Source organism: Bipolaris victoriae (genome assembly GCF_000527765.1).
Source record: "Bipolaris victoriae FI3 unplaced genomic scaffold scaffold_74, whole genome shotgun sequence".
Lineage (NCBI taxonomy): Eukaryota > Fungi > Ascomycota > Dothideomycetes > Pleosporales > Pleosporaceae > Bipolaris > Bipolaris victoriae.
Window position 1 is genome coordinate 66,490 of NW_014575318.1, and position 19,289 is coordinate 85,778.

At 52.0% G+C, this 19,289-nt stretch overlaps 6 protein-coding genes across 6 annotated transcripts; 2 read left to right on the forward strand and 4 right to left on the reverse strand.

The window, feature by feature from the left end:
• Positions 1–494: 494 nt before the first annotated feature.
• COCVIDRAFT_105714 (hypothetical protein) lies at positions 495–647 on the forward strand (the record flags this gene model as incomplete). Its single annotated transcript, XM_014698656.1, has 1 exon — positions 495–647. The coding sequence occupies one exon, from the start codon at positions 495–497 to the stop codon at positions 645–647; it is 153 nt and encodes a 50-aa protein (XP_014554142.1).
• A 2,480-nt stretch (positions 648–3,127) lies between these two features.
• Positions 3,128–5,281, reverse strand: COCVIDRAFT_28755 (hypothetical protein; the record flags this gene model as incomplete). Its single annotated transcript, XM_014698657.1, has 2 exons — positions 3,128–4,745; positions 4,806–5,281. The coding sequence occupies 2 exons, from the start codon at positions 5,279–5,281 to the stop codon at positions 3,128–3,130; spliced, it is 2,094 nt and encodes a 697-aa protein (XP_014554143.1).
• Positions 5,282–11,407: 6,126 nt separating this feature from the next.
• COCVIDRAFT_105756 (hypothetical protein) lies at positions 11,408–12,226 on the reverse strand (the record flags this gene model as incomplete). The annotated part of the gene is made up of 3 exons (XM_014698658.1): positions 11,408–11,557; positions 11,632–12,017; positions 12,100–12,226. The coding sequence occupies 3 exons, from the start codon at positions 12,224–12,226 to the stop codon at positions 11,408–11,410; spliced, it is 663 nt and encodes a 220-aa protein (XP_014554144.1).
• A 766-nt stretch (positions 12,227–12,992) lies between these two features.
• COCVIDRAFT_105718 (hypothetical protein) lies at positions 12,993–13,946 on the forward strand (the record flags this gene model as incomplete). Its single annotated transcript, XM_014698659.1, has 1 exon — positions 12,993–13,946. One exon carries the CDS (start codon positions 12,993–12,995, stop codon positions 13,944–13,946), a length of 954 nt encoding a protein of 317 aa, XP_014554145.1.
• Positions 13,947–14,256: 310 nt separating this feature from the next.
• On the reverse strand, positions 14,257–16,324 carry COCVIDRAFT_18090 (hypothetical protein; the record flags this gene model as incomplete). The annotated part of the gene is made up of 3 exons (XM_014698623.1): positions 14,257–15,943; positions 15,996–16,113; positions 16,186–16,324. 3 exons carry the CDS (start codon positions 16,322–16,324, stop codon positions 14,257–14,259), a joined length of 1,944 nt encoding a protein of 647 aa, XP_014554109.1.
• A 1,119-nt stretch (positions 16,325–17,443) lies between these two features.
• COCVIDRAFT_39926 (hypothetical protein) lies at positions 17,444–19,198 on the reverse strand (the record flags this gene model as incomplete). Its single annotated transcript, XM_014698660.1, has 4 exons — positions 17,444–18,033; positions 18,084–18,489; positions 18,542–18,690; positions 18,994–19,198. 4 exons carry the CDS (start codon positions 19,196–19,198, stop codon positions 17,444–17,446), a joined length of 1,350 nt encoding a protein of 449 aa, XP_014554146.1.
• Between the last annotated feature and the right edge of the window lie 91 nt (positions 19,199–19,289).

The window sequence follows — 19,289 nt, forward strand, 5'->3', positions numbered from 1 at the left end:
AAAATTCTTGGGTCGGTATGGTAAGTATGGCAGGTAGGCCGTGGGTTGCCGCCAAGACTGGGTAGGTGACGAATCACTGATGCTGCATGTGTGTATACTAATATATTTCAATAATCGACTGACGCGTACGAAAGGGCTTGGTGTATTGAATGCTGTATCAAGGTAAGCAACACGACGATGCCGAATTCTTCCGCAGTTACAAAGTCTTCATGGATCGGTGATTGCGCATCCCAGCCAGGCGTCACACTCGTTATAGCCTGCCCGTCGCACAATTGTCCTAAAATGGCGTTTCTGATAGACAAGTTTGTACGTACGTCTTGTATTAATACACACTGTGCGTATTACTCCAAGCATAATGGAAAGACCCACAATATCACCGCGTTTGCGTTTTCCCTACTCCATGAACAAACCCCCCCCCCCTCCCCCCCCAGCTGGCCTACCCACAAAAAAACACCCTCGTCGTTGAACCCTTCTTTCGCATCCTTCAGCCCTACATGACGCAACACAGCCCACATGGCGCCTCTCAACTCAGCAACTCGCGCGCAACCAAGACATTTTTCTCTCGTGTGTCTCCGCATCCCCGATCAATCTCCCGTCAGCCATACCCACTCGCCTACACACACCCGCGGGCGCCGATACTAACGTAACTAGGCGTGCGTATGCGTGTGAACTAGTCGCGTGCCACCCCCAACCCATGCCCCCCCCCCCCCATGAACAAGGAAGGCAAGTACGGAGCCATAGCGGCGGCACAACTCCCCGAGCAGACGAAACAGGTGCATACGCGGTGCGCCCAACGGCCGAACAAGAAGGGGGGGGAATACTCCTAGGTAAACCTGTGTGTGTATGTGCGGCGCCATGTGGAGACCTTCGCCTCATGGACTTACCCTATTCCACGTTTGATTTACCAAGAGAGCGCAACGGAGCGGGGCGCCCAAAGAAAAAAAATGCAACTATGAAACGGTTCTACGGCACGTCTATGATGCCGATATTTGCAAGCGAACGATTACGAAAGACGGGGGAGGGAAATGGGTGGGGTTGTGCCAGTTTTGAGAAACAATCTATCTAAGAAACTCGTTACGCGTTTTATCCTGCATGTCTGCCCAGCTAGCTACCTTTACCTTTTTTTCCTCTCGAACCCCGAGCATTTTCGTCCGCCTGCAAAAAAAAAAGAGGCATCCTACTTTAGGGATATGGAAGACAATACTTTACACTCGCGCTCTGTAATCTTTTGATCCCCGAACACACACACAGCCCCAAGAATGTGCAGACCGTCTAGATTCCCTGGATCGAAGATTGAAAAATTCAAAAAAAGGGATAAACCATCTCCCGTCCTCTCCCCATGCGGCTGACGAGTAAGAAAAAAAATTACACTACTATAATCCATGCTTGCATGCATAGACCTTCTAGAACGCTGAGAGAAACGAACAATGTAGGATGAAGGAAGGAAGAAAAAAAACTCTATTATCCCGGGTGTGGGTGTGGGTGTCGCACTACAGGAAGATGGGAGGGGGAGCATGTGGTACGTGTGTAAGACACACAGGACAGGGTGCAAGGACGCCCAAAAAAAAGTAAAAGTAAGAGAGAAAGAGAGTAAGAGGAAGAGAGAAAAAGAGGCTGTGTTTTGGCGCACCCTTGCTACCCCGCTAGCGCAATGCGTAGTCCTTTTTTTTTCTTCTCTTTCCTCCTCTTTCTCCAACCCAACCCACGTAACGCAAGCCAGCCGTCGGCACTAGCATCCGGCACTGGCGGGGTGGTGTGTGTGTGTGTGTGTGTGGGTGAGCGGCGACGGCGGCGGGGGACCCAGATCGCTCTCATTCTCACTCTCTCTCTCTGAATCAAAAAAGAACAATAGACCTAAGGGCGAGATGCGATATAGTCTTTTTCTCTTCCCTGTAAAGATGCATGGAGCGCAGTCCTCAGCTTACATTGCACCATGCGTATGGCTCCGCTACCATGGTAGGCTAGGATTATAGAGTTGGGGGTGCGCGCATGGTGCTGCAGTAGCGTTGGTCTGGATGAATGATTTGTTTTTTGTTTTGTTTTTTGCTTTCTCTTTTGGAAAGGGGGGGAGGGGGAAAGTTGAGTATCCGCGGAAATGTTTGATCATGCAGAGGTCCTAAGAGAGCTGAGAGTGATGGAAGCTGAATGCTAGGGCGTAGAGTGTTACTGGATATCAGCCATAGGGGATTAACTTATGCTAATTTAGTCTATGTGCTTCACTGCATACTCGTTGGCTGAGATCATGTTCGGCGTCGAAGCCGGCGTCGCCGGTTGCATACGCCTGGTGGAATCGATGGCTGCTGTCGATGGCACAATGACAAATGGGGCCTTGGTACCGCGAACCAAGGCCTGACAGCTCCAAGCACGTAGTACGAATGTAAAGAAGTATTCACAGGTAATGAGGAACCAATTTTGTAGACTCGAAAAGTGTTGTATATATTAAAAGTGCTCACCAAAGAGCAGATCAATCAGATAAGAAAGAAGATACAAAGTCTAATAACTCCACATAACCAGATATCGGATAGAGAAAACAATGCTATCTACGAACTCGTCCCTTTTTTGGTTGTCGTATACAGAAGCCATGGCTTTTACATATCGTATCATCATCCCATGCGCCCGCTCAGTGGCCGCTGTAAATCTCATGCCAATAACTTTCAATCCAAACCCCGAAAAAAAGGACAAAATAGAATACTGTACAGTCGAATGTTCAAAGTTGCATCGCCCGATGCTTCAGTTCCGTCCAGCGACAACTGAATGCCCTGCAGCGCCGGCTTCCATCGGAGCATCGCTGTCTCAGTCGTGGCCAGCCAGAGCCTGCGTATTGTACAGTATGAACAGAGGCACAATAGAAGTAAGCGTGTAGCTCGACTCCGTCGCTCCGGAACGGCCGGCGTGTCTGTGCGCGTTGTCGAGTAAAGCCATACCTGCAGCCATCACACAGTCTTCGCAGTCGAGATGGCCATCGAAGATTCTGTGCGTCACGTTGGCTGTGTTGGGGTGCGTGGGCTGCATGCAGGCCAACGGTCCCGGCTGTTCTGAAATGTGCAGGCAGGCCGGCCTGGGGCTGCAAGGGCACGGTCTCCGCGGTCTTCGGTCGGTTCCGCGCACCTCGTCAAAGCCCGCTCGCTCAGTCGTGGTTGCCGCCGCGTCTGCGATGCTTGCCAGGAAAATCAACCTCGGGGTGCACGACACGCATATGCCTTGTCAATGCGTCGTTGCGTGAGAACGTCTTCTCCTCGACGCACAGTGCACATCGCACCTTTTGCTTGCGCGCATTGTGGATAGTGTCCTCGTGACGGGTCAAGTCATATGGCCGGGAGAAGACAGTGTTGCAAGGCTTGCCAGTGGTTGGGTTGATGCGCTCACACTTGTGGGGTCCCGCTTGCGAGTTGCGTTCTAGGATAGCCGCCGACGTCATAGCCGTGCTGAGATTGGCGCTCCGGTGGCCCTCGCGCTTGTGCTTCTGGAGCTTCTGCGGTGTTTCAAATCGCTGCGAGCACCCATGATATGTGCATGAGTATGTGCCAGACTCGGCGCCCGTTGACGCTGGCTTGCTCATGTACCGGTCCGATAGCACGCTGTTTTGGCTGCCATTGGGCGGCTCCGCTTCGCTCGCACTAGACTCCATAGATGTCATGTGTGCAGGAAACTCGGGCGTTTGGTCAACCATCGATGACATGTTGTTGGCGCTTTGTCGGTATTGTGCGGGCGCATTCATCGAAAGGCCTTGCATGTTGCTCTGCAGAGATGGTGTTGCAAAGTTGAAGTTGGTTGATGGCTGCAGTGACGACGACGTCGACGTTGAGAAGTTTGGTGAGAACTGAGGAGTGTTCCAGCTATCGCGCCGATACGAGTTTGATGAAGGGGCGTCGAAATTGGATTGCGTGGCGTTCTTGTATTGTTCGCCACCCGTGTATTGGTTGCCGTACTCGTTAGCACCATTATCCGGAAATAATGGCACCTTTGAGTCTTCATCAGTATCCCTGTAGTCCAGGAGAGCATCCTTGGGCGAGATGGTCTTGGGCTCAGCGTCCTCAGTAGCTGACATGTGCGACTTCATTGCGTAAGCCGCATCAGCCTGGCGGTTCTGCTCACGCATCGCCATGGCAGTGCCCATGGGTGACGTGAAGCTGTTGCTAGGCTGTCGGTAGGGTGAGCCTCTGCGGAAGGGTGAGTCACTTCTCGAGGCGGTGCTGCTTGGCGATTGCGAGCGTGCAAACTGTGCTGCCTGCAACGCACGCTGAACGTTCTCGTTGGTGTTGCTGCGATATGGCGACAGCAGTGATGGCTGTGCTGGCTTCGACTGCGGCACTGATGTCGTCGAAGTGCTGGGCTCGTAGAAGCCAGTGTCGGCAGCAATGTCGGTATAGGTTCTCTCGAACTTGGGTACGGGGCGCATGTCTGGCTCGTTGTAAGTACAGAACTCGTCGAAGAGCCAGGCGTCTATCCGACTGTTGAGTGTCTCACCATTTGCGGGCATCTTGAGGTCCATGTCGTCTTGTGCTGTGTGTGGCGTTGCTGGAGAGTCGTGGCCGTAACTGGAGACCGACTGCCCTGCTGAGTGAGCAAAGTCTGGGACGTCTTCACCAGTGTGCTCCATGAGCGCCTGCTTCATCGACATGTGTGCAGACATGGTGTGGTCCATGTTGACAGCGTTGTGGCTGTAGTTGTTGAAGTTGTTGGCGTTCATGAATGAGTCCTGGGTAGGAGTCTGTGTGGGTGTTGGGAGATGGTTCTGGAGAGATCTTGAATGCCTGTTAGCGTCGTCTGGGCGCAAGGGCCAATTATCGGGATGGGCAACGTACTGGTAGCCTGCGGCGTGGCCGACTGGTTGATACTGCGAGGCACTTGAGCCTATTGAAGAAGAAGATGAGGCGCGCTGGTGTCCACGGTTCTGTCGCTGGGGGAGTGTCTGGAGTGGCTGTGACTGCACGTTACCATAGTTGTTCCAGGACTCGAGCCCGGAACTGGCGTTGCTGGCTGACAGCATGGACGGCTGCGTGAAGCCCTGGGAGAGCTGTGGTGTAGGGGTCGACTGCTGAATGCGGATAGCCGGGTTCGCAAAGTCGGTGCTGTATGCGCCACTCATGTACGAGTTAAGGGGTGAGGTCGAGGTGGCAAAAGGGTACTGCTGCGACTCAAGGTAGTCGATGAGTATCTTCTGGTCGAAGGTGGGTTGAGAGGCGAATGTCTGGGGTGCGTGTTGTTGATAGAGGTGTTGAGAGCAGGGTGGTGACGGTATGGTTGGCAGGTGCTGACGTCGTGTGGGCAGCGCTAACATAATCGTCGGGAAAGGGAAAAAAGTAAGGGACCAGCGTGGGTGGCAAGTTGCTTTATACTAGCGGGCTGCCGGCCGATGACTCGGAAATGGGTCGCCGATGCGAGTGAAGAACGACTTGATGAGGTGATCTAGGGTCGTTGTGTGTAGAAGAGGGTAGAAGGGAGTATTGTGTTCTGGGCCGGCTGGGCGCGGAAAGCCGGAATTAAGAGATTTCTTTGACGAGTATCCGTCAGTGATTGTTAATTGCTGAAGTGAGTGTCAGAAGCGACTTGAGCATGCGAAGACCTTTCCTTTCATACCTTTTCCTATGACGCAAGTCTACCAGGTCGACTTCTGGGCTTGCAGGGGTGTGTACGCTAACAGACGCCAGGTATGCAAGCCCGCGGCGCGATCGACAGCACCCACACCTCTACCCTGCATATGACCGTCCGGACCCTGTCTGGCCGAAAGGCTGTGCAAAGCCGGCTGTTCGACCCTCAACCATTGAAATTTTTTAGACTGGGTTCGGGTAGCACCCGAGACGACTACGCTTACCCACTACTGCTGCTGCTTTCAATACCGAGGATTCGCCTACGCACGTCCGAAGGATCTGTACAGGCATGCCACAACGTGCCTGAGAGCCCACACCTCTCAGCCTAGTACTCAACACCTGGTACTAGACCAAACTCTCCCTTGTCGTCGCGCTGGCCGTCGATTTGGTAAGCAGCCGCCTGTATTATTTTTCCCAAAAGAGCAGAGCACAGCAGCGTGCAACATCCGATGGTCAAGCCTGCCCCTATCGTGATACGCTCGTAGCAACCTCAACAGGCAGCTGATGCTGCTCCTCGTCGGGACACGGACAATGGCCGGCTTTGACTGGGCGGAGCAGCTTCGTTTTGATGCGCGCGGTATAGGCGACAGTGCGACGAACGTGTCGAGTACACGAATGCACTAGCCACACCACTGTCTCCGCTTGTATTGATATCGATCACATGCGTAGACATGTGACTCACAATTGCCATCAGGACAGTTTAGGGGGTGAATTGTCACGGCATGCTCAGCTCGTACATACAGAACTAGTCGACAAGGCCGCGTAAAACGACAAAAGGCCACGTGGTATCATGCGAGAACTTATCCGTCAATAGCCTACCCCATATTTTGCCCTGTACTATTGATAGCTGGATCTGTGGTGGCCAAACGGTTCCCGCACCACGTTGCTGGCACTGGCAACCGAGATGCACATCACCCGGATGCTTTGCTCAGACTGGAGACACAGCCACACCCACGCAGCTGGGTCTTTCACATGCTACTAGCGATAGGTCTCTGTATTACAAGATCAGCTGCATGTCCCCCTTCAACCCGCAGATAACCCGCAGCTGGAACAAGTGGTTCCGCTTGGGCATTGGCAGTATCCTTGGTCTACCACGGAGCCGCCGGGGCGACAGGCAACAAACAACATCACACCACAACACCACGCAAGGAAGATTTTTTTACCGAGACTTCTTCCGAACCTTTGAGGCTGAAGGATAGTTTCTACAGGCATAGCAAGCATCTCATCCAGTCGACGTGGCATCGCATAGACGGACAAGATCCGTGAATATGCAGGGTCCATTACACTTCCATGTGGCAGTGCAGCCCTATCGTATGCACGGACGCTTTAACGCTGCTGCAACCCCGGCCTCTCCGAACATCTGGGCCTTCGATTCGCCGATGGAAGCCACTAGCCACATCTCAAAGCGGATGCACGGCCACACGCGACACACAGATTTCCGCGGAGTACTTGGACCGAAGGTACTAGTTCTAGTACAGTGCATACATCGGTATGTAATACATGCATTATTTTTTGCTTATGCTTTTCACCCACACAACACTCCAGAATCAGCAGGAAAATCCCCTTTGTCTTCCGGTCGCTTCGGCGTTGCTGTTTCCTCTGTCGCTTGGGCATGAGCATTAGTCGCTCGCTTGCAATCAGCCATGACGTCACTATCCCCGAGTTCTGCTTCCATTTCCGACCAAGATCCGCATCCGCACAACTGTGTGTCTTCACGAGTGCGAGCTGCAGTAGAGCAGCTTTGCTTCATTATTCTATTTTTGTTTTGAACCCTATCGTCCTCTGCCAAGTGAGAATCTTTTCCTTTCTTCTTTACTATAGACAATCACTGCTACCCTGACTGGATATCAGGGTGCAAATCACCTGTCGGAGGCCCCACAACGCTGTCATCCATCCGCCAACACAAACGGTTGTGCGGGCGCCATACCCCTTAGTTCATCGTCCCGCCAATCCGCGAATATGGGATGATGAGACCCTGCGTCAACTTGATTTCGTCCAAGTTTCTGCCGTTCAACATGTCCTTTGTACGGCGGCTTGTATGCCGATCATGACGCCAAATCGCGTGTTTGTGCCGCTCTCCACTCACATCGCTGCCGTGACACGCCGGCCCCTCATACCCTGACACCTTACGTGCTGATACTATCTCTACTTGCTACACCCACATTGCCCGATCTTTCGTATTCCTGTCGTCTTATCAATCACGCAGTCTTATTCCAGAATCATTAAACCAGCATATGCAGGGCAACGTCAACCCAGCGTACTGCAACCCAATGCTGCCATTGGGCTTCCAATAACTTTTAGCAGTGTAACACTAACACTATTAATTACGTCTGCGGACCAAACCCGTTTGGGTCACGATGGGCATTGTGCCCTCAACGTCATACCCCAACTCAATCCCCCCTCTCTCCCCCCCCTTACTCCATGCGACCGACGCATGATAACCACGTTTGGCTTCTTTTGCTGCAACAAGACTCAACTCAATTCAGTGGGTATCTGCGACACCATTGTTGAAATGCGGAGAAGGCTTCCGGGCTTCCAATTGGAGCCTAGCAGGGTGGGTGGGGTCGAACGACTATGGTTACGTCGCCAGTACCGATTTGCGTTTTGCCTATTATCTGGCTCTTACTCTAATAGTAACATTTGTAAAGCAATACATTGGGTTCTGCCGCTTCCCTGGGCCCGTCGGCATCCCCCTCCCAGGCCGTGTTTGAAGCGATATTGGGCCGATCGCACCCTGCCAAGCACCTTTCGGCTGACACTGGTTATGTCCGTGCGGTAGCATACACCCGCGTGCAACAATGTTCTGTCAGCCTTGACAAAGCACTTCGGCCTCATGCCAGGAACCGCCGGCCGACGTAAGTATGCAGCACAAACCCTCGCATAAACTTTCTTTTCGTACGAAATCCCGATGAACCTTGTTCCAACATGCTTTTGCTCAGCAGCCTGGGCAATGCACTCTTCTTGGTGCATCAGTAAGCGTCATGGTGGTGCTGCAGTAGTAGGGAAAAAAATCTTTTCCGCAAAACACCAGTTCCAACCTAACGGCAGAATCCACGGGCGAATGCGCACGTGCACCATACCCGTTTACGCATTGTCCCTTTTTCCAGCCTCCAGACCTAGTCTCTCTCGCTAATCTGTGATCAATCGTTCAAACTCCACATGGTGAGCATGTCAGCTCAGCTCTAAGAGCTTGGTTTCCGAGATTTCGCCCCCAAATGTCGGACATGGTTGGGGGCCGAACTGTCAGTGCTATTCTAGACTGGAGTAAGGCACTATTGGTGCCCTTTTTTTTTACGAATTCGATACATCTAGATCGGCATCGACTGTATCGATTTTGTGTCATCTGGTCCTCGTGTGGATAGACTTTTCGTATTTGATACGGATTTCGTTTTCTGATTTCAACGGCACAGTGTCGACTAGTTGATGAGTGTACCTCAACATGCCGGGTACGTAACTCTATCGAGTCAGCGTTAACTAAGACACAGTATGGAAACAGGTGCCGTGATCCCGTTACTAAAAGTATCGCTACCAAAGCAATCACATGGACATATCCACATACACACATCTACTTCTAGATTCCCATCAGCACGTCTTTCCCATCAGCACAAAAAGGGGCATGCACGTTGGACGCACCCGCCCCGCTCGCTACGAATTACCATGTCTTTTCATAGACTCTCGCAGTCACACTATCAAAACCCTAATCGTATTCTTCTAGGTCCCGCTGTGGCTGTGGTGTATTGCTTACTTTGGCTCGCACGAGCCCACTGAACCTCGGTACTACACGTGGTCGTAAGACCCATACATATCGCTCTAATTTAGTCCGAACTCGGTAAGTAAACCCAGTAGGTTTTGCGTGGAGATACTACGGCGTGATGCTCTGGTGATGATGTGGGGTGGTTACTAAGAAAGGAATTTTACTCTTGTGGAGTGGATCTGTGGGTATGAAAAGGATCTGCAAGAGTCGACCACAGAATAATTAGTACTGAATCTATCTCTTACACTCGTTGCCTTGGTTGCTGCAACCAACATTACACCCTGTCGTCACCAGTAGTGCTATCTAGGCAGTATGTCCACATCACGTGATTGTCATGCACTCGGCTGACCACCCCTCTCTGACAAATGTTTAGTTAGTCATTAACCTCGTCACCTCGTTAGGAGCGATATCTCCTGATCTTTTCTAAAACTCTTCTGCATGAATGACTTCCAATGTGGTAGTGTAAGGTGCTTCGTAAGAAAAATCCATCCTCAATGTTGAGTTTCTTTGCTGATTGCCACATCATGAATTAGAAATATAGGTACGTTCCTTTGACAATGCTGAAGTGATGATTAGATATCAGCTATCACTCTCCATATGCACATGGATGAGTTTGTGTCTCGTGATGTCTCTTCCATGTCCATGAAGTCGTTTCTTATGCGCGAATCCTGGGGCGTGGGGATAGCTGCATCTCTCTTACGTTAAACGATTTTTCACATGTAGGTTTGTACATTTTACTCCTCTACTGTTATTTGAGAGAGAGAGAGAGAGAGAGAGAGACCCTTTTTAACGTAATAACCCGCGGGCAGATGCAACAAATATGCTCGCGCATAATTTGCAAGAGGCAAAGCTATCTTTTCATTACATTCTTTCGGGAAAAAAAAGTCGAAACAGTCCAAGACACACCCTTTCACACTATCCCTAACTACTACAAACATGCTATATATTACCTGAACCTCTACATGACCTGATACATCGAATCTATCTTGCCACCGCCTTAACAATTTAACATCACAGCGCATCGTACTGCCCAAATGGATGCCATCGCACCATCGAAGAGCACGCTCCAGAATATCGTGATGAAGCAAAGTCTGGACTCGTTATTTCTATCCTTCAATCGTCAGCAAAACAGCTAACCGCCGTTGAGCAGAGTATTCCGATGCACTCCTCCAGTAACCCGTGGTCTAGAGAGGAAGTCTGATTAAAAAAAAAAACTAATGTAGTACCCAACCTATCCCAAGAACCCAAACAACAATGTCTGCCAAAGAAGGGTCCCCACTCTTGCCCATTCTCAATTATTTCATAGTACCCTCATACAATCGTGCACAATATGACAGCTCATTGCCTTGGTCCGCATTAAACCCGTGTACTTCTTCACCTCTGCTCATCCCTCCCCTTTCCATAAACCTCCCTAAGCAAGAAAGTTCCGTGTTCAAAAACTCCACCAATCACTTCATATCACAGGTTAACAAGAATACCTGCTCTTCAAGGGTCTGGTTATAAATGGGGAAAGGACATCAGAACGGATGGCATTACACTAAAACATGCTCCTATGCTTGGTTACCCAAAGAAGCGAGTGCGATACAGCATTTCCTTGTAGAGCAGTGCTTGGAAGGAAAGAGGCCAAATTCACAGTGCAATATCGACTTTAAAATCAACAGTGTTGCAAGCATACTCCATTGGTGACATAACATATCCGTCATGACTCTCCAATTCCCATTCAGCATACATAATCATGCAACCCGCTTTGCAAAAGAAAAGGGAGTGACAATATGCCACTTCTCACACCACAACTAACGGGCATACACTCTGACTAAGACGATACTGCAATTGCCCTTCTCGATTCAAAATATCCAACGTTAAACACCCAGCAATATCAATTCTTCAACGCCGTGTATTCCTCCCGCCCACCATACAATACAAGTCACGTTTTAAACCGAACCTCCCTCGGCATTCGCATGAATTTTGCTTCGGAATATGCCCCTGCGCCAGCCTGATCCCACAACCGCTTCGTTAAATATGCGCATGAAAAGGGGGGGGTGTCTCTTTCGAGCGAGAATTCTTAGGTAAGCTTCTGCTTGATGAAGAAGGAGCGCAGATGCGATAGTTGCCAGACGCAAGTGACACCGAGAACGACGAGCTGGATAATTGACCAGCGGACGACGCGCGAGTTTGTGTGTTCGGACTGGTCGCGGAATTCGGCCTCGCGCTCCTGTATAACATGTTAGCCTACTTGCACGTATATAGTCTCCGATTTTCAGTTTGGTGGATCGCAGTCAGACGTACTCTCTGGAAGACCTGTTCTCGCCTGACGTCCAGTAGTCGCGAGTTCAAGTCCTTGACCTTCTGCACCAGCGTCTCGACCTTGTCCTTGTCCGTGCTCTCAATCCTGCTCGTCTCTCCAATCGCCATGTCGAGGGTGAACCTGACAGTACCGTGGATACCTTGGTTCAACCAACCACCTCCGCCCTGGACATTCTGGGGAATGACACAGATCCTGTGCTGTCCGCTGTCGGCAGCGCTGAAAGTGAAGCGGCCTTCGGCAGAGCCTCGTTGGGCCACGATGCGGTGGTTGTCGTCGAATGTTTCTTCAACGGTTACGAAGACGCCGACTTCGGATTTGGATAGGTAGGACTTGGTCGCGTCGTCCCAGGGCTCAGCGTGGTAGTGGCCTGATATTGTTAGTTATGGCTCTTTTGCTCTGTTCCAAAGTCCAGCAGTCTTGGAAGACCAAAGCGAAAGAGTAGCCCGTACCAACAACCAGTGTATCCTTGGGCAATTCCTCGTAGAAGCACTTCTGGACTGCGCCGTCCAGGAAGAAGTGAAGTGCTTGTGCCGGAACCGCCAGGGCAGCAGCGAGCAGGACTGTTGGTTTCCACATTTTGAGAGGTCGAGAGTCACCCCGCGAAAAAGGATTGGTCGTAGCGCGGAGTTTGAGTGTTGGTGAGCTTGTGCACTTGGGAATCCCGGAGCTCAAAGTGCATGTGTCGAGTTCCAGAAACTCCAGGTGTACGTTCCGAAAGCGGTTAGACTGTCGACACGTGCGCCGCTCCTTTGTTTGGCGTGCTGAACCCCCACCACCTGGAGTTGACTACATGCATACTTTCAACTATGGGAATTTATGCATCTTCTTCTTGGTTTTTTTGCGGATATCAGGAGAGATAATAGTCTCTCAAAAGTGCATCCATATAGTGCTCCGGGACTTTTGCGACCAAGGCCATGTTCAATTCCATCCAGCCTCTATGAACAAGGCATTGATTTTACGTCTGACTAGCCTTTAGTCTACCAGATACTGATCTAACAGCTCTATACTCCTCATGTATATCCCTAGTCGAATCGACGTCGACTGTCATGATTCAGGTTACATGCCCAGATGGGCATATCGTAAGACAGCCCCGCAAATACGACTTTTACCTAGGTAAAGGATCCCAATCACGGCATATGTATATGCACAAGATGCAAGTCCGGACCTCGAAATCCGAATGCGCCTACCGGTATAAAATCAATTACTCACTTCCAATCATTTTTTTTAAACCTTATTTCCTAGCTTCTTTGTCTCAAACAGGACTGCAATGTAAAATACTTGACATATCGCTACATCGCAAAGCATTCCTCATCCCATACCACAACACCCAACAGTAACAACAATGGCCCTCTTCGAACCCTCCCTCTCCACTCTCACATCCCCAAACTCCACCCCAAAAACAATCCTTATAACAGGCGGCTCTTCGGGAATCGGCCTCGCAACCGCCACCCTCCTCTCCACCCTCAACCCGCACCACAACCTCGTCCTCGTAGACCTGCACCCCCCACCCCCAACCTTCACGCACCCGGCCTCGCACCTCCTCGTCCACACCTGCGACATCACCTCCTGGCCCGCCCAACGCGCCGCCTTCGCCGCCGCGCACGAAAGATTCTCCCGTATAGACGCCGTCTTCGTCAACGCCGGCATAACCGAACACGCCGACCAATTCTTCACCTCTTCCCTCGACGCCTCGGGCAACCTAGCCGAGCCCGACCACCGAGTCCTCACTCTGGACCTCAACGCCGCCGCCTCCACCACCAAACTCGCAATCCACTACTTGCGCCAGAATGGCAGCGACTGCGCGGGCTCCATAGTCCTAACAGCAAGTCTAGCAGGCTACCTCGGTTCCGCGGGTGCCCCCCTCTATTCCGCTGCCAAACACGGCCTCGTCGGCCTCGTCCGCGCCCTAAAGCAAGAATGCGCCAAATTACGCATTGCCATTTCGCTCGTCGCCCCCGGTATAACGCTCACCCCCATTCTTGCAAATGCTAACCCGGAGTTGCGCCATTTATCCCCCGAGCAGCGTGCTAGCGAAATGGCTAAATCTGGTATGCCGATTAACTCGCCTGATGCGGTGGCCAGGGCGGTGTGCGGGTTGATTGGGGAGGGAATGGCGGCGAATGGGAGGGGCGTTTGGGTCCAGGGGGAGCGGTTTGCGGATGTGGAAAAGGGACTGATTAAGAGTAGGGAGGCGTGGATGGGGAGGGAAATGTTGGGCTTGTTCAAGGGCGGACGGAGGACGCCGATATTTGCGAGGTTGGAAGAGAAAGACGATAAAGTCAAGGCGAAGATGTGATGATTGCTCCGAGACACGAAAAAAAAAAGTTATGCAAACAGAAGAGCATAGGATTTGTAAATAATAAGCAGCAGAGGGTATTTGTACATTTGTTTAGAAGACATAGCCTAATTCCATGTATCCGTTTTACTGATGGATGGGAATCATGGAAACCCCCCCAATTTCTTTCCCTTAGCCTTGTAGCTTTAAATTCATTTCCCCCGCAAACGCCAACGCTATGCAAATGTTCAAGGCACAAAGGGGGATAATATCAACAACCCATGAAGACGACGACGACAACAACAACAACGAAAAGAAAACAACAAGCTTTCTACTTTCTCGCTCGTTTGCTGCTCATCTCGCTCCCTTGTGAAAAGACACTTGCACTTCTCTTGTGCCCTTGGCCAGACGCGCTGTGACTCGTTGCTCGAGACTGTTGTTTGCTGTCGTCCTCGCCTTCGGCATCCACATCGCCATCATCGGCGTCTTCGCCATTGAAACCACCTTCATCTTCTTCGCCCTCGGCGTCGTCCTCGGCATTTTCTGCATCGTTGCCTTCTTCGTTGTCGTCGTTGTCTCCTTCGGCATCGTCGCCATAGTTCTTGTTGACATCGTCTTCATCGTCGTTATCCCCGTCGGCATCAGCATCCGCGCCGGGCGTCTCTTGCGAATCGCGTACTTCTTGTTTCGGTCTGCTCTCGCCTTCCTCGCTGGCGCCGCCGTTGTTTCCGTTTCCACTGCCCATGCGTCGTTCTTTCATAGCAAGCAAAACTTTACATTCTCCCTCTTCCTTCTCGCGCACTTTTCGCACATCGAGCAATTTGCTAACCTTGGTAACCAAAACTTCAAAGACTTCACCCACTTTGCTAGTGGGTATTGGGACAATGTCACTCACACCCAGCGCTGCAAGCATTTGGCCAATCTTTTGCGTCTGGACATTGCTCTTGGCCTGTCGCATCTTGAGCAACTTGTCAGAGCCAAACGTAACACCTGATGTGAGCCGGTCGTGTGTTGATACGTTGAAGCGATGTTCTTGGTGTGGAGAGAGATGCTTGACAGGCGTTTGGGCGGGTGTTTGTTGGTTCTGTGCCATGCTTTGCCGGCGATTTGCGGCGGATAGTTGTTGTTGCGCTGAGCCGGGAGTGTGTACCATGTCGTTGGCAGAGAGGCTGAGCCGACCAGGCCCTGACCCACCACCGGCTGCACGCTTTTTGCTGCGGTCTTGTTGAAATAGTTGTTGGAAGAGAGCTTGTAATGCTTGTGATGATGTAAAAGCCTGTAGCCCGGCCGATGCTTGTGGGTTCTGTGGTGGTGCATCGAGCCGTGCCCGGAGTTCTTCGCGTTCGGCATCGAGACGGTTGGCAGCCATGTTGATGCGCTGGAGCTCGGTGAGTAAGAACTCCTCCTCCTTGACCTCGTCCATTGTGCGGTTGATGAGCGCTGTAGCCAGCATTTTGCGGTTCCTTTCCATGACGGGATCGAATTTGGTGAGCATCTCGTAGAGGCTGTATTGGTCGGCATCCATGGAGACTTCTGGTATGCGCTGCTTCATGAGTTTCGCAGAGATGTCGTAAAAGCGTGCCTTGAGGTCTTCCAGTGATCGCTTTTTTGATGGCGCAAACGGCATCGTCGCGAGTGCTTGGTCGCCACTGTCTGTCAAGTCTGGCGCGTACTGTCGCGACGGCTGATAGTCGTAGCGGTCCCATATGACAGGCCATCGGTATGAGTAGTCTCGGACGACCTCAAACAAGTAGTCTGTCTCTTCGCGGCTCCAGTCGTCGCTGCGCAGGAACTGGTCGTACTCCTCGTCGGTGAAGCTGGGCATGTCGACCTTGATGTCGTACTTTGCGTAGTCTGAGCATGTTTCGACATAGGTGTCCGAGGTTTCTGTCGCGTCGCCTTCGTGCATCGTCGCGTCATCGGCTTCCTGTACAGGCGGTGCGGCTGTGGGCTTGCGCCGCCAGTGCCTCAGGACAAGGCCATCGGCACGCGCGGGATTGGTAAAGGGCTGTTGTATCCTGCGCAACGCGATTAGTCTATCCTCTTGCATCTCTCTTTTGCTATACATACCATTTCTTTGCCGGCCCTGTGCTTTGCCTCTTCGCCCTGTACGCCTTCTTCTCCTCGTAGACGGCGACGGGCGGCGGCCGTTCACCATACAGCGCAGCAACCTCGCGCGCAACGCCCTCTGGTCGAATGAGAGTCAGTCTCGACCTTTTGACGATTTCCCAAGGAAAGACGTAAGAGTTGCCAAACGTACGTATCTTCCTGCTCCCTCCCGCAGGCTTTGACCGCTTCTGTGTCTGCGCCGCCAGTGCTGCTGAACCTACTGTCTTTGGCGCATCACCGCCGGCAGCAGGCAGGCCGAGCATATCGCGCACATCGCGTCCCGACGCCATCGCAACTATCGCAAGGCGCCGTCCGTCGATGAGCGGGTGAAAGGAGAGGGTGCGGTTGATGGAATCGCAGGCCCCAGGCTGAGTGGACGAGCTTAATTTCGATGTTGGGAAGTCGCGTTGGACCCTGCGGCGGCGGGTACCTCACGTGTGAGAGAAATCAATATTTGGCAGAAAATCGGGTTGGGTGGGCATAAAAAAACCCCAAAAAGGTGCGCGCAAAAGTATTCAAATGGGAATGCGACCAAAATCAAGGCAAAAAGGCCGAACAAGCCGTAGTCCAGGTTCTCTGCTGCCGCTACAGGTTGGTACAGCTATGGAGTCATGGATTGCCGCTGTTAAGGCACCTTCCAATCAAATACGCAAAAAGGCCATAGCTCCAGGCCATCTGATCACGACCCCTCTTAGCTCCCTTCAGAACCGTGTCAAGTCTCTCTGATGGCTGCCACCATCTACCTGTCTAACCGGCTGCTGCTCAAGGACAAGTGCAGCAGCGCCCTCCAAAAAATAAAAAGAGGCGCCATGGCAATGCACCCGTTTGGCGTGGTGAGTTGATCTATTTGCGTTCTGCTCAACTACTCTACCTGAACTAAAAGCGCGCTCCGTCTGTTTCTTTTCGTCTCGGACCTTCGCTCGCGCTCTGTACAAAGAATACAGTACTGCCGTGGGACTTGAAAAGAGACTCCTTTACATGCTATATTTTCCTCGTACCAAAAAAACAGAACAAAAAAATTGGATAAAGAAATTGACATGCCACAAGTGCAAGCCCTCGCCAAGCACACCTCAACGCCGCAAGCGCCCAATCGAAAGCACTCGCACTCCCACAACGCATGGCCGCCAGGTCATGTGGTCTTGCAACACGGGAGCGCGAACATGAAGACAAAAAGATGGTAGTGATGTTTTTTTTCGGCGCTGATGAGAGATCCGGGCTCGTGTGGGAGGCAGTTCGGTCGATCGGTCGTCGTAACTATTACCGTGGAAGGAGATTTTCGATCCCGTCTATCAATCATTACAAGATACCTATACAGGAAGAAAACGTGACCGAAGGAATACTATCGCTCAAAGAACGGACTCCAGGATGCAACGCAAAGGGAAGGAAACCAAGCTTGAGGGCCGCGACTACTACTTGCTGGCGCCGCAGCATAGCGCGTTTGCCAGTTTTTGCATGAAGCTCGGCTTCTCGGGAGACTGCTGTCTCGGTTGTTGAGGAGTTGGGCTGCTGGCAGGCGCAGCGCGGTTCTGTGACAAGTTTTGCTGACTGTGCTGAAACTGCGCTTGTGTCGATGCGCCCTCAGGAGGTGCGAGCTCACCCATGCTCTTCCTCTTAATCTGAGAATCACGGTTCATGTTCTCTCTTGGGCTTCTTCCTTGCTGAGCGCGTGTCGCTCCAGGCTTGGGCAGGGGCTCGTTTAGGCGGTGGTGGTCGATGGGGAGGTGCGTCTTCTGCTGCCTGTGCTGCTGGCCCTGGAGATTGACAGCCATGGACGAGTTTGGGTTGACGTTGGAGTGATGCATGGCTTGAACAGCGGATGGGTGCGACTTCATCGCCTCCCAGCCCTTGCCATTGTTCAACTTCATCCAATCGTACTCGCCATCCTCAATTTCTCCAGTGCTCTTGAGGGCCTGGGTAAAGAGCTCCCGGAGGTAGTCGTAGTCGGGGGTATCCTCGAAGCCCAAGTTACGGACGTAGCTGAGGTACTTGTTGAACTCCTCTGTGTATCATTAGTATGAAACAAGCTTGTCGTGGCTATATTCAACGTACCAGGGAAGCCATCGCAGAGGTCCTTGATTGGAGTAGTCTGCTTCTTCTCTCCAATCTTTTCGTACTTCTGCTTGTTGGTGGCAGCCTTCAGGCCTTGCCATGGCAGTCCGCCGCGCAGGAAGTACATGAAGACGTGGCCGAGGGCCTCGAGATCATCACGACGCGACTGTTCGCGTCCCAAATGGGTGTTGATACTCATGTATCGAGCGGTACCGGACAGAGACTTGCGTTCCCGGTAAGGGATATGCTGCTTGGTCTTGGGGTCACGGTACTGCTTGGCCATACCAAAGTCGACCACATGGATGACATTGGCGCTCTTGGAGCCAGGGCGACCGATGAGGAAGTTGTCGGGCTTGATGTCGCGGTAGATGAGATTCTTCTCGTGGATGGTCTGGACGCGCGAAAGCTGCCAAAAGGTAAGTACGTGAGTAGGACGGTCAATTCGTTGTCATGCATACCATCTGCTTGGCTACCATGACAACAGTCTTGATGGAGAACTTTCTGTTGCAGTGGTCGAACAGGTCCTCCAAACTGGGGCCGAGGAGGTCAATGACCAGAATGTTGTGGAGGCCTTCCTGGCCAAAGTAATAAACATTAGGGATCCCGGCTGTTTGTGGTCAGTCTTGTTCTTGAGATGGAAGTGTGTGTGGTCCGTGATGTGCGCAAATGCCGATGCCGAGGCTAGCAGTGGGTGTAGACAACAGACATTGCAGTTGATGAGATGAATACAACAACATTGACGATGAAAGTTAGCAGGCATCGACAGAGCATTGTCCATACGCTGCGCGACCAAGCATTGACAGGCCCGGTCAGGTATGGGTGTGTGTGGTGTCCCTGCAGAAACACGTGCCGGGGCAGGGCTGGTTGGACACAACAGGCGGTAAAGGGGGGAAGGAAAGCAGAGACTCACGGCAGCCCACAAGGATCTTGTAAGTGCGATATTCATCACGCAGCTGAGGAGCATCGCTCTTCCTCGGCTCGAACTTGATGGCAACCTGCTGCTGGTTGAGCAGGTTGGTGCCCTCGAAGATGACGCCGAAGCTGCCTTCGCCGATCTTCTTGCCGACGCGATAGTGCACGCCGACAACGTTGGAACTCGTGCTGCCGCTGGCCATGGTGACGGAGGTGTATTGGCGTGGTGGTGACGAGTAGGAGGAGATGGAAGGAGGGAGGAATGGCTGTAGCGGAAGTCGTCGTGGTGGTTGT